Consider the following 16,139-nt stretch of genomic DNA (forward strand, 5'->3'; position numbering starts at 1 on the left):
CTCATGCGTGATATTTTGTACAACTGAGATTATTGGACAATCCTTTGTGTCATGGTCTGTACCACCACAAATGCTACAAAAATTACCTAAGGAAGTGTTTGCTTTAACCATATCAATCTTCCTAATTTCCAAAGCTTCGACCTTTCTAGCCAATGCAGCGAATTTTGCATTAAGGTCGTCTTCCTCTCTTAGGACATACATTCCCGCTTTCTCTCTAGGAATGGGTCTAGTTTGGTCTGATTTAGCAGAAACATCCCATGTCTGAGTATTCTCTGCTAACATATCTAGAAAATCCCAAGCCTCATTATGATCTTTATCAAGGAAGGTTCCACCACACATCATCTCTATGAACTGACGGGTATCCATGGTGAGCCCCTTACGAAAAACATCAATCACGTGCCATGGTTCATAACCATGATGTGGACAAGTAATTAGAATGTCTTTGAAGCGCTCCCAAGCTTGAAAAAATAGTTCATTCCCTTTTTGGGAGAATGACATGATTTCTTGTTTTAGTGCATTTGTTTTGTGCTCGGGAAATAACTTTTTCAAAAACTCTCTACTTAAGGCTTGCCATGAAGTGATGGTATTAGGTCTTAGAGAGTTGAGCCATGCTTTGGCCCGATCCTTTAGAGAAAATGAGAATAACCTAAGCTTAAGTACATCCCTATTGCCATTGTTTACTTGTAACGTTGCAATTACTTCCTCAAAGTCCTTGAGGTGCAAGTAGGGGCTTTCAGAATCTAAGCCATGAAATTTAAGAATTAATTGAATCACACCTGGTTTAAAATCAATGTTCCCTGTGTGAGCAGGGAACACTATACAAGATGGTAAAGTTGATCTCTCAGGGTGTAAATGTTCACGTAAAGTCCGTGGTTGGTTTAACACATTCCTATGAACTTCATTTTCATCCTCAAGAGGAGGATTATTTTGATTTATAGTTGGATTTGGCAGATTTGGATTTGGATTATCAATTGGGTCTGCCATGGAATCCAAGTGATATTGAGTGCCTCTTCTAAGTGAATGATCAAGGCCTGGAACTAGTCCCCCTTCAGAGGAGAGTCGATTGTTTTGATCCCTACTCCAACGGGACATAAACCATCCACACCACACAACAAATACCACTAATTCAAATCGCAAGTATGATACTTAAAATAAAAATAAAAACTTAAATCAACAACCCAGGCGGCAGAGCCGACCATGAGGGTTCAGTCCACAAAGCAAAATAAATAAATAAATAAATAAATAAAAGTAAAACTAATGCAGAAATTAAACTATGCTAATATGGAAAATAGATTCAGCGGATGATCTTTGTGATCAAACAGCAACTATAGGACAACCATAGCACTTGGGTGATAAAATCCCAAGCAGGGCAACCTTATGTCATAGTTAGTGCTTGAAAGTCCCAACTGAATTTATTTTCAAAGAAAAAGAAAATAAGAAAAAAAATAAAAAAAATCTATGGAAAATCTGGAGGGTTTAGAAGAAAACTTACCTTGGCTATCTTGCACAGATCTGATCTATCTCAGTCTCTCCCCGGCAACGGCGCCAAAAACTTGACTGCTTGCCTCCAAGTGCAGAGGTTCATAAGTAATATCCTGTGAATACAGGGTCGATCCCACAGGGAGATGAATTGCGAGAAGGAAAAAATCAAATGCAAAACAAACTAAGTAATAAAAACTAAACTGATGATTTGATTTTTGGATTTTTGAATGGATGTAATTCAATTGAATAAAAAAAACACCCAAGCTTCAAAGTTCCACACATAGATTAATGTTCCAAAATCATGATGACTTGGATAACACAACTAGGATCTGAGCACTATGGTCAGCCTAATCGGAAAATAAAACACTTTAAATATTTTAATAAATGATATAAAAGATTAGAAAATAATAGATTTGCACCATTGACATATATTCTCAAGCGCTAGTGATTTTAAGTATTCAATATCTATAGGATAATGAATATCAAAGAAATATAACAGGTTGAGAACATCTCCTATCTAGGAAATCTGATTAATCTAGGGTAAGCCTATCCATCAATGTAAATCTCATATGATGGAAACATATGGATCTTACAAGAGGATAAAAACAAAACCTAAATAATAGATAATATGCATACACCATTATTCTCATCATTAAAACAATCAATCATCATAATTTAAAGAAATATTAAACCCATGTGCTTCCCTTCTAGCTTGGGCTAGAGGGAACTTAGAAAAACATAATTAAATTGCAGAAATAAAAAGCAACAAGAAAGAAAGAAGAAAAATTGCAAATAAAAAAGATCTAAAAGGAAAGAAACAACTTATAAAGCTTTAATAAAACTAAAAACTCTTTAAAAAAACCCTAAATATTGCTCTTGAATGCTTCTAATGATGCTTTAGAATGCCCTAGGAGGCCCTATTTATAAGTAGGGAACTCCAAACTTCGTACAAAGTTGAAAACCCTAGAAAACGCCTCAAATATACATATTTTCCCAAAATAGACTTCTCGCTGCATAGTTCGTTTAAAACAGACTTCCTGCTGCGCAGTTTTCCAAAATAAACTTCACAGCTTCAAAATACACTTTTTTAGGACGATTTCAGGATTCTTCACTTCAAATCTTCGATTCTCTTCATTCCTCGCTTGGTTTTCTTGGATCTTTGGCATGTGAATTCTTCAATCTTGATCTCCTAAGATCCATCCATTGCCTTGGTGAATTTGAGCATCAAATTCTTACTTTTTAACACCTTTTTCAATCCAAGCTTTTAAATTCACCTTGCAACACATACATGAGTAAAATAGAATATTAAGATGATTTATGTTCATAAAACCAAGATATAAATGGCGAAAATTATGCAATATTTGAGTCTTAACAGTGGCTAACAGTGAACTGTGGACTGACGCGTTTAATTGGAGTTGATGATTGGTTTAATTGAATTATTTTTTGATTGGATAGGATAGGACTTCGATTCCAATTGAGTTATAAGAGTTGAATCTGTGAATTAGATATTATGATTGATATAAGTGAATTTATGGATCCTTAGTATTTTATTTTTATTATTTTTATCTTTAACCCATTAGCTGGATTAAAAACCTAGACAATTGTTTACATTTAGACTAGTTCTAGTTGTGTTTCCCATTCCTTGAGAAATCGACCTCAGTTTCACCAAGTTATTACTGCATCGCAGCCCTGCACTTGGGGTTGTCGACCCTTGGGTTCGTTCATGACTAATTTAAGATGAGGACCGTTAGATGAATGGTGTCAATCATAGAAACAGATGGGCCACCTGTACATTTGGTTGAGCATAGGATATTTCTCTTTTTCTCTTCTCTGTGCTGTTTGAAACATAGATTGATTTGCTAGTGATGGAAAAAGGTTGGCTAAACCCCATATATTGAGCAGTATGTAATTTTCTGCTTTGAAACATTGGCTTCAACAATGTTTTAATCATCTATCAATATGATTGTTAAATAATCAAATTATTGGTTGTCTAATGTTAGGTTAACATGTTGGACTTTGATTATGATATGGACTTTAATGTCTTAGTTGTAGCAATCACGACCGGTGCACTAATGATTGCTTAAGGAAAATCATATGCTAAAAGAACCACAATGGCACCAACAAAATTGGATAGGTGCTTAGGCTACCAATGTGATTATTAATGTCTCAGGGTCAAAATGATATGATTACATTCGTATACAAAGATGCTTTCTTTCATTTGCATAATATGATACAAGAAAAAAGTAACCTATGAAGAACATTTGGCGTGTATTTAGAAAAAAAAATTAGTAATTTTCTTTTGTACAATTAGCCATCACATCAACAACAATATTATGTAACATCATTTCAACCACTTCTGAAATACAATTAGTCATCACTTGAATAGGGTATATACTGCAATTGTTGGGTCACAATGCAAACTTTTGAAACCACTTAGAAATAGGGTACCTCCCAAAATAATGATAGTACGAGGTTTCTCCTATATTTTGAGGTTAGTGAGTATGCAATTTTTATTTGGTTCCCTTTCTAAAAAATAAAAAAAATAAAACAATGGAAACCTATAAGCTATAGTTCCATCTTTTTGGGTCGTGTTGGAGTCATAGACGACACACACATTCTAGTAATAGTAATTTTAAATGAGTAAGAAAAGTGGCATAATTAAAAGTAATTTATTTCTCAGAATGTGCTGGCAAGTTGTTCTTTCAATTTAAATTTTTATTACAGACTAACAGGGTGTAAAGAATTAGCATAAGATACATGGACACTAGCAGATTCTCTCACGTGTAAAGATAAATTAATTGTTCCAAACGGTATTAACTCAAGTCAACCTATAGATAAGTATTAATTGGTTAATATGCAAATTAAAATTTAAGGACATTTAGCCTATGTTTCGTATAGGCAAATGCTACTTAGTTAATGATGGTTTTTCAAATATGTTCAATTTTTTAGCACCATTTCGTAGAGTTTGGTATCACCGAAAGGAATTTAGTCAGGTTTGTGAGCCTAAAATGATAGAGTTCTTTAATCTTTGTCATTGTAAAATGCCATAAAAGGTGTTTTGGAGCATTAAAGGCACAATTTTTTATATTAAAGATATTCCTAGCTTATCCAATAAATACACAAGTCAAGATAGTTTTTACATGTTGTATCCTATATAATTGTATTGTGAACGAGTAATGGATGACATCCCATTATTTCCATTCCCTTGCGAATCATATGCACCATTTACACACATGGACGATTCATATTCAAACGGGATGTAGCCTCAACCTCAATATTTTGAGGGAAGTGGTCAACTGAATTTCGGAACCTTAGCTCTATGGCCCATAAAAAAGAAGAATGTTATTCTCACAACGAGTGTCATGCAGAAATTAGATTGCCTTTGCATTTTAATAGAGATATGTCCTTTTCAAAACCGAAATAGTGGGAAAATTATGGGAGGAATTGGAGAATATGACATATCTATGAGGAAATGATATATAGGGCCTTTGCATACCTTGCAGAACAACCATATTTTTCTGAGATGTTTCTTAATAGAGTGAACCCTAGCCAAAGATATATGTGGTTGGAAAATATGATTCCCAAATAAACATTTCTATTAATATACTTTATTTTTTGGTAGTGGTTGTGGTAATTAAAATTTATGTTTGGATTCATCATTAATATTTTTAACTTTTTTATTGCTTATATTAAATAGCCTTACAACTTGAATATGTGGGTTCACTTTTGACCCACCTGATGATTAGTTTACCTTTAGAATCAGCTCAAAGATCATATTATATTCCAAGCTTTCTTACGTGATTATAAGATTTTAGAATGATTCCTTACTCCAAGCTTTCTTTAGTGTGCATACACAACATCTTACCTATAAGTAACTTACATGTTGCCCAAGTACAAAAAGTAAAATAAAAAATACTTGTGTGTAAATGACTTACAACTTACATCTAAACATGTTGCGTGTAAGTAACATTCACTTGAAAGTCACTTTGTGAAAATTACCTACAATTTAAAAACTTAAGTACTGAAATGACCCTGCAGAGAAATTTGAAGGGGAAAATATGATTCAAGAAAGAAAGATGAGAATGAGATGCAATGATGAAGAGGAAGAGGAAGGAGAGGACATTCAATAGTATTTCCTTTCTATTCATTGCTTCTTCCCTTTTTTCATTAGTTCATTCAATAGTATCTCCTTCTATTCATGCCTCTTACCTTTTTTCGTTAGTAACTGAATGACAAAATACCCCTATTTGGCATTCATGTAGCACACTTCAAATGATAAGAATAGTGGGCTCGATTGAGATGGGTCATAATCTAGAAAATACAAAGAAGATTCAATACTAATTGTCCAATTGGTGACCATTAGATGGATGGTTAAACTAAAAAGTAGCCAACAGTTAAAATTGAATGAAATATCCACTAAATAGTAGTTAGCATCATTTAGTCAATCTGATTTTTGGGTTGTGGCCAATGTTTTCAATATCAACAATATCAGCCAATATATCCCACAATATATCTTGTATCCTAGTTATGCGATCTAAAACGCATAGGTAATACTGATATATTCCACCTATTCGATCAGATGGGCATTTTTTAAAAAATGATCCATTTTTTAAATATAAATCATGTCAAATTGGTGTCAAATAGTTACCATGGATTTAGATATTTTAAAAATTAAACAAAATTGTAAAAAAATTGATAAATTGTAATATATATATATATATATATATATATATATATATATATATATATATATATATATATATATATATATATATATATATATATATAACCCGATCTAGTGATTCTTAGTAATTTAGGAATTTTTTGAAAAAAATATTATTATTTTTTCGAAATTCCCCTATGATCGGTGGTCAATTGGAGCCCATTTCAGAGTATTGAGAAGTGTTTGATTAAGTCATCATCACATCCATTCCAATTTTTGGATTTGGGAGAAGATGGGTCGATTTACAAAAAATCTGGAATTTTTTTTTTAAAATTCAAATTTTCTCTAATCGAAGAGGATGAGTACAAACACTATGTTACAAAATATCTTCATTGGTATCATTCTACTATGACCTAGGCATAGTAATGTTGGTTTGTGGAGCAACAATACTATGCCTAGCCCCATCGAGATGGAGATAATGGGTATATTTCAGTCTGTCTAACAGGTTTGAGGCACAATCACACACATTATTCACAAGTATATTTCTAGTTTTATACTTCTTCTTTTACTTTTGAATGTATTGTTTACATTTCCATACATGCCTTCATATATTTATAAATTATATGAATAGACTTTGAATATACTTACATGAGTTTAGTTAGATAGTGCATAGATTAGGACCCCATATGAAGAAAACTTATGTGCACTTGTTTTTTATGATGTTTTAATTTCTAAGTCTTTTAAGGTTCATTGAAAAATTCAAGCAATTTCCAATGTTTTCCAATGTTTCCCAACAACAACAATGCATTATGCGATACAACCAATATATTCCATACGATACTGATATGTATCTGTATCTCAAGCGTGCATAATAAATTACAAGTGATAATGATATAGAAAACATTGGCTGTGGCATCAAAAGTGGTTGCTCCCACGCATGTGGATTCTCACACTCTTCCAAGGAACCAATGTCTCTGCTTCAAAATGTGAAAGTCCATAAAAACATTCATGAAGTAGCAAAGTCACACTGACCAAATAAACGTAATAAAGAGTCTTATCAACACCACAATCCGTTTCTTTACTAATACAAATGAAGAAAACCATATAATCTTCAAATCAACACTTGAGAAAAAACATTCTTCTTAGCTCAAATCAAATGCACTGCACAAAACCAATAAACAAGTTTTTAGTAATATTTTTTTTAAGAGAAATGTTTGAGTGGTTTAAACTAACGGCCTGTTTGGATTTGTGGATTCTGTGGATAACATAACGATTCGTCAATGATAATTTCCATGATCACTGTATAAAATAGATTCCAAAATACAGTGCCTGTTTCAATAGCAAGTGGAATTCTGACCATGGATAAGTGAAATGATTATTACATGGAATCTATATATGCAAACAACCCAACTGTCTTGTATGTGGAAATAACTTCCATATCTCTATGGATTCCGTGTATTAAAACACAGCACAAGTTCAAAGAGGAATGATCAACCAGATGTGAACCATACTGAATTTCAGAGAGTTGAGATCGGATGGTTGTGAGGTGTATGGAACGTAGGGAATCGGTCCATACCGAATTGCTTGTCCAGTCATGATCCAACACCTAATAAACATCCAGTCATGATCCAGGAGGTTGTTTTTACATCAGGTACACTGAAATTTAGAGTGATAACTTATTCCAGATAATTACATGATCCTTGTTCCGTGGATATGAACAATATACTCGAGTTTTCATTCTGTACAAGTGGGCCCATGTTTAAGTTATCCAGGCTGTTAATCAATTTGGAATAACAACTAATAGACCATGCCTTAAAAATATCCTCAGTCAGAGAGTTTTCAATTTGTTGCCTGCGGTTAGATGGTTAAGAAGAGGAAAACAGAACCGATTCACATTCAATTGAAAAAAAGACTCAAGATTGGCGCAGAGGATTGTGCTATGGATGAGCATGGTCCATCCAAACTGTGGCCCAACAGAGTCTGGATTAGAAACATTAGACCTGCTTGTACACAATCAAAACATGAGTTTATTGGTCAAGTACACCAGAACTGCTCATCTTTTTCACTTTTTCTTTTTGTACTTTCTTATGAGAAATGACAGAATACACAGGCTGCATGGCATGGATGTGTGCAAGGATCCAACTGTTTTGATTCAACATGGATGGATTCTTGACCAAAATTTACATTAAGATGCCTGTCCTATCTTTATAGTTATTTCCCTACAAAATCATGGTCATCGTCATCATCATTTGCATTGTTTTGTCTGAGCTATTTGAGGTTGGCTTCAAGAATCTTGTTTCAGCAATAACTTCTAAGGCTCTTACCCTGGTTAGTGAACAATCTTCAGATTCCTTCTCACCATCTCTATCCAACTCTATTTAGGTCTTCATTGGATTCTTTGATCTTTGCTGCACATCACCAAACTATGTCAATTTGCTTTTAATCATTTTCTCTTTTATTGGAACTACTACTAGGTTGCTTTGAATGGCCTTATTCTTAATTTTCTCCTTCCTAGTCTTTCCAAATATTCATCTCAACATTCCCATCTCTACGATACTCAATATCTCCTTATGTTGCCTTCTAACTGCCTAAAGCCCCATCCCATATCACATAGCTGGTCGGATAGCTGCTTCATAAAATTCTCTCAAGTTTCATAAGCATGTGGTGATAACATATCACTCTAGAATCATCTCTGCACTTAATCCACCTCGCTCTAATTAGATTGAAAATGAGCTTTGCTCCAAAACACCCCGACCTATTGCAATGTGATATTTATGACTTTAGCCATTGGAATTGGGGTTATGTTAATGACCCAAAATGTTTATGTTAGAGGCCTCCCCTTGGATGGGGGATGCCCAAAAAACTTATCAGATTGAATATTTCAACTCTTTGATTACACAGGTTGTGATGATTGTCCATTTTCAAAGCAAAATAACCAAATTTTAAATAGTTGAAATAATGTGAGGGTATTGGTTTGCATCACTCAAAGAAGCGCATGATAAATTGATAGATCATATTTGCAAAAGGAAGAGAAAATTGATGGGTGCATTACAAGCATGTATGTGATCTTTTGTGGGCAAAGAGAAACCCAAAGTTTCTCATGGCCTGTTTTCATGTTTGTATTTTTAATAGTTGCATTTAGCCTAAAAATGATGGTATCAAATGATATGGAAAGTAGGAAGTAAAAAAAAAGGATCTTTGATATATATTACTACACTAGTATTGGTGATCTCTTATATTCATCTTCATAGAATATCAAAGTCATGTAGATGTAGCATGTGCTTGCAACGCATTTAAATATGTTGATATTTGCATACGACACATAAGAGACACCACTCAACATTTGTTAAGTAAGAATAGTCGAGTAGAAAAATGTTTACCCGCGGTTGTTTCTGCCACTCTTCTAACATCAATAATTTCGACCCAATAACCATCAGGATCCTTTATGAATGCCAGTCCACTTGATTTTCCTACAATTAGTGTGACAACACTAATCAACTCAACCACATATTTTCCTAGAAATAACTAATAAAATTGTTGACGATTAAAGCATTGTAGATGCGCACATGCATTATTTGTAGTTGAAGTTGGTTGAGGTTGTCCAATTAACAAAAAGGAAAAAGAACGGAAGTAATTTTGGTAAATCCAAATCATGATTGCTAATTTTTGGAAAATTCAACTGTATAAATGTACATACTATAATTTATATTCTAACATATATCCATTTACAACAATACATACTATAGATAGCTACATGGATAAATATATGTATCTGTCACAAATATTAATAGATCTCCCACCTCTTTAATATGTTCTTGTCATTCTAAACATAGAAAACTCACAACATTTACCACATGTACAGTTATATATAGATTCCTATCCTTTAGCAGGATTCAAACTAGGAATTAAATGGTGTACTTGTAAGAAGATGCGAGGTTTTGGTCTAATTATTGTTTGATCACATTCGGTCCAAGGGGTCAAAGAAAAATGGAAAATTCAGGTTTTGGTCTAATTATTATTTGATAAAATTCGGTTAAAGGGGTCAAAGAAAAATGGAAAATTAGATCAAAGGGGTCAAAAAGAAATGTCACTCATGAGCTCTTTCATTTACAGAAAGGTTCCTCCAAGACATTCATGCTCTGAATAGTAAATGCCTCCATAGAAGCCAAGGCCCTGGAGAAGCACTGGACTCGGTGAATTTTAAGAGGAGAGGAGAGTGGTACTCGGCCAGGTCCATGAGCAGTTTAATTAGACCTGAATCATTGCTATCTACAGCTCCAGTGTCTGCTGATACCTCGGCACATTTTTCAAGAGCACTGTCACTTCTTTGGATGCTGCTTATTTCCTTTTCCATTAAATCAAAATGATCCCAGCCCATTGTTAAGTGATTGTATACCTTTAACACATGGTTAATCAAAATTAGAGACGTTTGCGTGACTCTCCATCACGAGAATGGCTTCCAATGAAATTTCAGGCCTCTTTGATATCTACTTGAGCCACAATCTTTACTTGAACATTCACCATTGGTTCACTTCTAACAGCCGTACATGTCAGCAACTATCCAGAGAAAACACATTAAAACTCATTTCTAGATGGCACCCATACACCCCAGATTTTATCCAGTAATTCCCTTAGTAGAAAAACTAAAACCTTAAGTGGAAAATCCATTTAATTGCTATTTCTAGTGTCAACCTTTGTATGTAGAATCTGGATTAATGGGTAGGTTTTTTTTCCCCCTTTAAATCATCCATTGTTTCAGACAAGACCTGCCCACCTGTTGAATGTGCCGCTTAATTTTTTCCATTTTCACTGTGGCTGCCACCTTACGAAAGGCTCATATTCCACCCATGCACCAGGATGGCACATGGCTGCATGTAAAGGTGCATGTGGAGAGGGTTCTTTTGAGGTTAGGAAACCTCTGTTTTATTATAATCTTGTTCAACACTTGTATTTCTTGAATATGAAAAGAGTTACCTTCATCAGGCTTTCCCACAAACTCCACTCCTAAATGTTCAAATCGCTCACACGCCTTGTGTGAGTCATCGACCGCAATCCCTATATGTCCTAAAAATCAAAATAAATGAGCAAATAATTTTGAGTACCTTGCATATAAATAGACCCCAATAATAGAATGGGCTGTCCTAAATAATTCTAGGGGAGTTATTTGATACTCTGGCAAAGTATGATGCTTGATATGCAGGCACTCAGACATTGTAGATGTGGACTACTTTAGCTCAAATTAAACCCACTGTTGCTAACTCACAGTCCCAAAATCACATTGGTCAAGCAATCATAACCTTCAATTTAGGACCACTGGATATTTTTCATATTTAACTGTCCAATAAATGCCCACCAATCTGGTATTCAGTTAATCAAATAAGCATAATGTTTTGTTCTGATACATCAAAACTGAGACTGATAATTTCGGACAGTTCTATTTGAATTACTTGTATGCCACTTAAGCAATTTCTAAGTAATTTACTAGTGTCATATCATCAATCACACTCTGCTCGAAGTATCAAAGATTTTTTTGCAACTCCTTGCAACTTTGCTGCATATTTATTTGAAATAGTGAAATTTTGGGTATGTGAACTGCAGCCTTTCACATTTGATTGGGGGTGTTTTTTTGGGGGTACATGTATGGACATGGCACACGTGCCTGAGAACCAGACAATTCATCAGTAGCGTTCCACCTTAAACACACACTGGCCCAAAAATCAGGTATGTCCATGTTTTTCTTATGCATGTGTTGCCCACTTGATGAGAGGACTTGCCTAGTTTTTGGGCCAAGCTGAGGAATAGCCAAGCTTGCATACATGCTATGATGCCACATGTGCAATGAAGAAAACATTTAACCTAACCCGAATGGGCCCCATTTGCAGGGTTTGTGAAACTTCAGAGGATTTTCTAATTGATCTTTTGGAGATGCATACCGAAGCCAAAAGGCTCTGAATTCCCATTGTGGTAGCCTTTGAAGTCAGGATCATTTTCTGTGCCCCAAGTACTGGAAATGCATTCGAGCAAAAGTCGTTATCACAGCAATGTCAGGAAGAGAATTAAGGGCTGAGTAAGAAATAGTCTACTTTAATCACATGCAAGCAGACATTTATTTGAAGGAGAGAGAGAGAGAGAGAGAGAGAGAGAGAGAGAGAGAGAGAGAGAGAGAGAGAGAGAGAGAGAGAGATGCTCCTTACTGTTTAAGCTCAACTATGGCCTTCTGTCTCAAGGTCCAGACCAATCGTTGTACTGGATCATTTGGAGCCAATGCAGGATTCTACATGGAAATCACTGACCTTATACTCAACATATGATAACAATCATAAAAAATGAAAATGTTAATCTTTATTTGTTTACTTAAATGTAAGAACTATTGAAGGAACTATTTCCCCATATCCCATTAAGTACACACTGAACTTGTACTGCGGTACGTCCAACCTCTTAAGTAGCCTGATGTAATTGGAAAAAAGTATTTAAGTAGCCAACAATCAATAAAATTATTATTATTTAAATGAAACACACCAACAACATCACCATCATCATCTGTAGTCCCATTCAAACATTTCACTAATGTTTCCGCCCGAGTCTCTCTCTCTCTCTCTCTCATGTTTTGTGCTCTCATTGCTGGTCCACAGCCCAGATAGAGGACTGTTGCATCAAATTGGCAGCTATTGTCAAATTTATGTCATAACCTTCATCATGAATCCAAAACAAGTGGAATGGCGGAACATGATTCATGTAGCCAACCCTAATTGATTGGGATAAGGCTTAGAGGATGATGATTATTGGTGTGTTTCAATAGATTGGAATTTTGGAACCATGTAGCCGGCCCCAATTAATTGGGATAAGGCTAAAGACAATGAAAATGGTAATGTGTACATGGTGGCACAATGCAATACGGGTGATCATCACCAGAAAAGAAGAGCAATAGACTTTTGATCATCACCAAATGTATTGTTTGCTAATGGGGCCCATAGTTCAATGATCAAAACTGATGATCAAATGGGCGATTGGGATTCTATAACATGCCACTAGATGACACATGCATTGACAAGGCATGCAAAAACCATTTAAAGAGTTTTTTTTACCTAGATAATATCAAGCCTATAGCAGTATTCCATTTGAGTGATGAAAGACTGTATCTCAAGCAGGTCCTTACTGCCTTTTCTTTTCCTTCTTAATGAAAAAAAGCTAAGCTCAACCAAGCTTTGAACTCTAAAGAGTGTGAATTTTCTTCACAAGAATGTGAATTATTAGAACCCATTGTATTATAGTAGTAGCAATCTTGAATTTTCTTCAAATTATGTGATATTTATCTCTTTATTCTGTTCATAAGTTCTAACTTTTCTATCCTTGTTAGCAGTCTTTATGCTATTTTACAAAGTTCTATGTTTCAGTCAGTGGACTAGAAGTGAGGCTGAGTTCCCTGTTTGTTCTGAACAAGGAACTTCCCTGTTCGTACCTTATCTCTGCATGCGGGGTCCATGGTTGGATTATCCAAGCAATCAATCTGATGACCTTCATCACGGATGAGCCATGCCAAAAAAAAAAAAAAAAATTCCTCTTCATTTGGTCAACTCTAACCTTTTAATTGTTGGCATGTAACTTCATGGTTAGGAAGACATGCATGACCAGTCCACATTCAAAAGAGAAAATACAAAACAATGTGTATACATTACCAAGTTGAATTGTTAGGTTTAGTCACAATAAGAGTTCTTAGTTTCCTTTATTTCACTTCGCTAAACAATGTTATTTAAGTATAAAAAGCTGTGATTGATAATAAAAAAATGCAATACTTCATGATATAGGAAGAGCTAATACAGCTCATTATTTGCAATAGACATACATGAGATATATGATCACTTACCTAGCTTGAGATGTTGACGCACAAAATTTGGGACACTAAGTATGATTATCAAGGTGTTCTTCGATAATCAACATGTGTACAACGTGACTCATTTGAATGCCAACACATACCAATATGATTCATGTTTGCAACAATCGAGCCATTCTTCAGGCTTGCCCAGTGTACAATGCCTTGGGTTGGAAGCCAGAACAGTCCCCTCATTAGGTGGGTCAGTATGTCAGAAAGCAAAAATGACAGCTAAATAAGTTTTTGTATTGTTCATTTATTTTGTACAATGTGGCCCCCTTATTGAGTGGGTGGTCCGAATTTTTTTAGCCAAGGCACCTAGACAGTGGTTTCCACCTAATGAATTGCTTTGATGCTCTCCAGATTGGCATGTGCTTTGGCCTGTGAATGGACTACTTTGTAATGCGTATAGGTTTATGCAAACGTAAGTGGGTTTTTTCTAGTGTTTTATTAATAAAAATAGTTATGGCTTTTTTGGCTGATTTGTCTATTTAGCAAATAAATGGTAGTTCTTTCTATCAATGTCTTTGTTCTTGGACCATCAATAATAATTTTCCTTTAGAGTTCATCCACTTGATCGATGTCAATACTAATCACCATTGTTGGAATCATGGTTCTCATTTGAAGTGACAATTATATGGCTTATGATCAAGGATGTTTGAGACTTTTTTATTTTTATTTTTATTTTTTAAAACTTTTATTTTATATTATATGAGATTTTCCAATATTTCTATGTTGGGATTAACCATTTTTTTCTTTTCTTGTAGCTTTACTCGTTGGATATGGAGAAGCCTTCACGCTAAGCTCCTCATCCCTTTTGCTTTTCATCCAACTATTTTACAGTTGGTCAATCATATAGTCGATAACTCTACCGACGAAATATCTAAATGTCTCAGCGGGCTCACATTCCCTGCCCTCGCATGGCATGTCTGGAGAGAAAGGAATAATTGTGTCTTCAATGCAAAAACAACCCAAAAGGAAGCAATCTTTAGGAATGTAATAACTAACTCAAGAGCCAGGATCATCTTCTTATTTGGTCCACCTATAGCTTCTATGACTACTAGTGCTCTCTCCGCGGCCTAAGACCTTCCCACTTCCTAGTCCGTTCTGCATGCCGACTTGGACTCTGGCCTGAGCAGAAATTATGGATTCTAAAGTGGGTCTTCTTTGCTTATCCCCCACCAATAACCAAGTTTGGGGAATCATCGCTGTCAATGGCATGCGAGGGCTGGCAGATAAATGTCTTCAAATCCTATTTCAAGGTATTCCTAAGGTTTCATTTGCCAATCTTACGAGTACCAGCATTCAAGTTCGTAATGGTGAAAGCGTCTCTAGTCCTTTGGACCCCTCTTCTTCTTGGGAGATGCAGCTAGTCGAAGGGCACCCTTGACCAGCCCAAGTGTTGCACAACACGCCAACAACGCTAATGAACCGAGATCCAATCTCCGGTCTCACCCACAAACGATAAACAGAAAGAAATATAATCTAAAAGTAGAATCAAAGCATACCAAACAAATCATAAGACAAGATATACGTGGAAAAATCCCAAACAAGAGTAAAAAATCACGGGTACAAACTTCCACTATAAAGAAAACGAAATTACAAGCAATATACTAACCTTTTCCCTTTATATGTATAGAGAAAACCCTTTGCCCACACATTTGAATAACTCTCATAATTCTAGAATAGCCCTAGGGACCACTATTTATAGTTTAGGCAACTTCCCTTTCGCACCCTTGCGAAACCGCCTTAAATTTCTGCAATCCGCAAACGAATCTGCGTAACCTCGACTAGTCGAGCAGGCTCCTCGATTGGTCGAGCTCAACTGGTCAAGCAGGGGCGTCAACCGGTCGAACATCTCAGACAAAAAATCAATTTTGCTTGGTAGACTTTGAGCCGAGCCCGTCCTCGACTGCTTAAGTGGGCCACTCGACCAGTCGAGCGGCCCTGTCCAGATGTGACTTCACATCTCAACAATTTTCCACTTGGAGACACATCACCATAAACCTTCATCTTCTTCATCCGGAGTGCATCGCCTCCCCATCTTCAAGCCTAAAGACCAATCAAAACTGAACAGAGCTTCAGCTTCTCCCATGTGACCACCATGGTCAGTATATCTGTAGG

The 16,139-nt window shown here is 35.5% G+C and overlaps 1 protein-coding gene and 1 non-coding gene across 8 annotated transcripts in view; one reads left to right on the forward strand and one right to left on the reverse strand.

Annotated features, from left to right (window-relative positions):
* Positions 1-409: 409 nt before the first annotated feature.
* Positions 410-516, forward strand: LOC131232083 (small nucleolar RNA R71). Its single transcript, XR_009164687.1, has one exon. It is a non-coding gene; the product is annotated as a small nucleolar RNA R71 (small nucleolar RNA).
* Positions 517-6,952: 6,436 nt separating this feature from the next.
* Positions 6,953-16,139, reverse strand: part of LOC131231154 (lactoylglutathione lyase-like) — a 45,734-nt gene continuing 36,547 nt past the window's right edge. The window contains exons 3-9 of one of the 7 annotated variants that reach the window (XM_058227255.1): positions 12,532-12,592; positions 12,340-12,419; positions 12,079-12,149; positions 11,120-11,209; positions 9,526-9,615; positions 8,470-8,553; positions 7,101-7,306 (exon numbers count right to left, since the gene is read on the reverse strand). In XM_058227255.1, coding sequence (XP_058083238.1) covers positions 8,510-8,553; positions 9,526-9,615; positions 11,120-11,209; positions 12,079-12,149; positions 12,340-12,419; positions 12,532-12,592 — 436 coding nt within the window. In that variant the 3' untranslated portion in view covers positions 7,101-7,306; positions 8,470-8,509. Of the gene's footprint in view, positions 7,307-8,469; positions 8,554-9,525; positions 9,616-11,119; positions 11,210-12,078; positions 12,150-12,339; positions 12,420-12,531; positions 12,593-16,139 lie in introns of all 7 variants that reach the window. The other 6 variants (XM_058227260.1, XM_058227254.1, XM_058227259.1 and 3 more) reach the window with 6 other exon arrangements.

The sequence above is a fragment of the Magnolia sinica genome, chromosome 17, assembly GCF_029962835.1.
Source record: "Magnolia sinica isolate HGM2019 chromosome 17, MsV1, whole genome shotgun sequence".
NCBI classification, from domain to species: domain Eukaryota; kingdom Viridiplantae; phylum Streptophyta; class Magnoliopsida; order Magnoliales; family Magnoliaceae; genus Magnolia; species Magnolia sinica.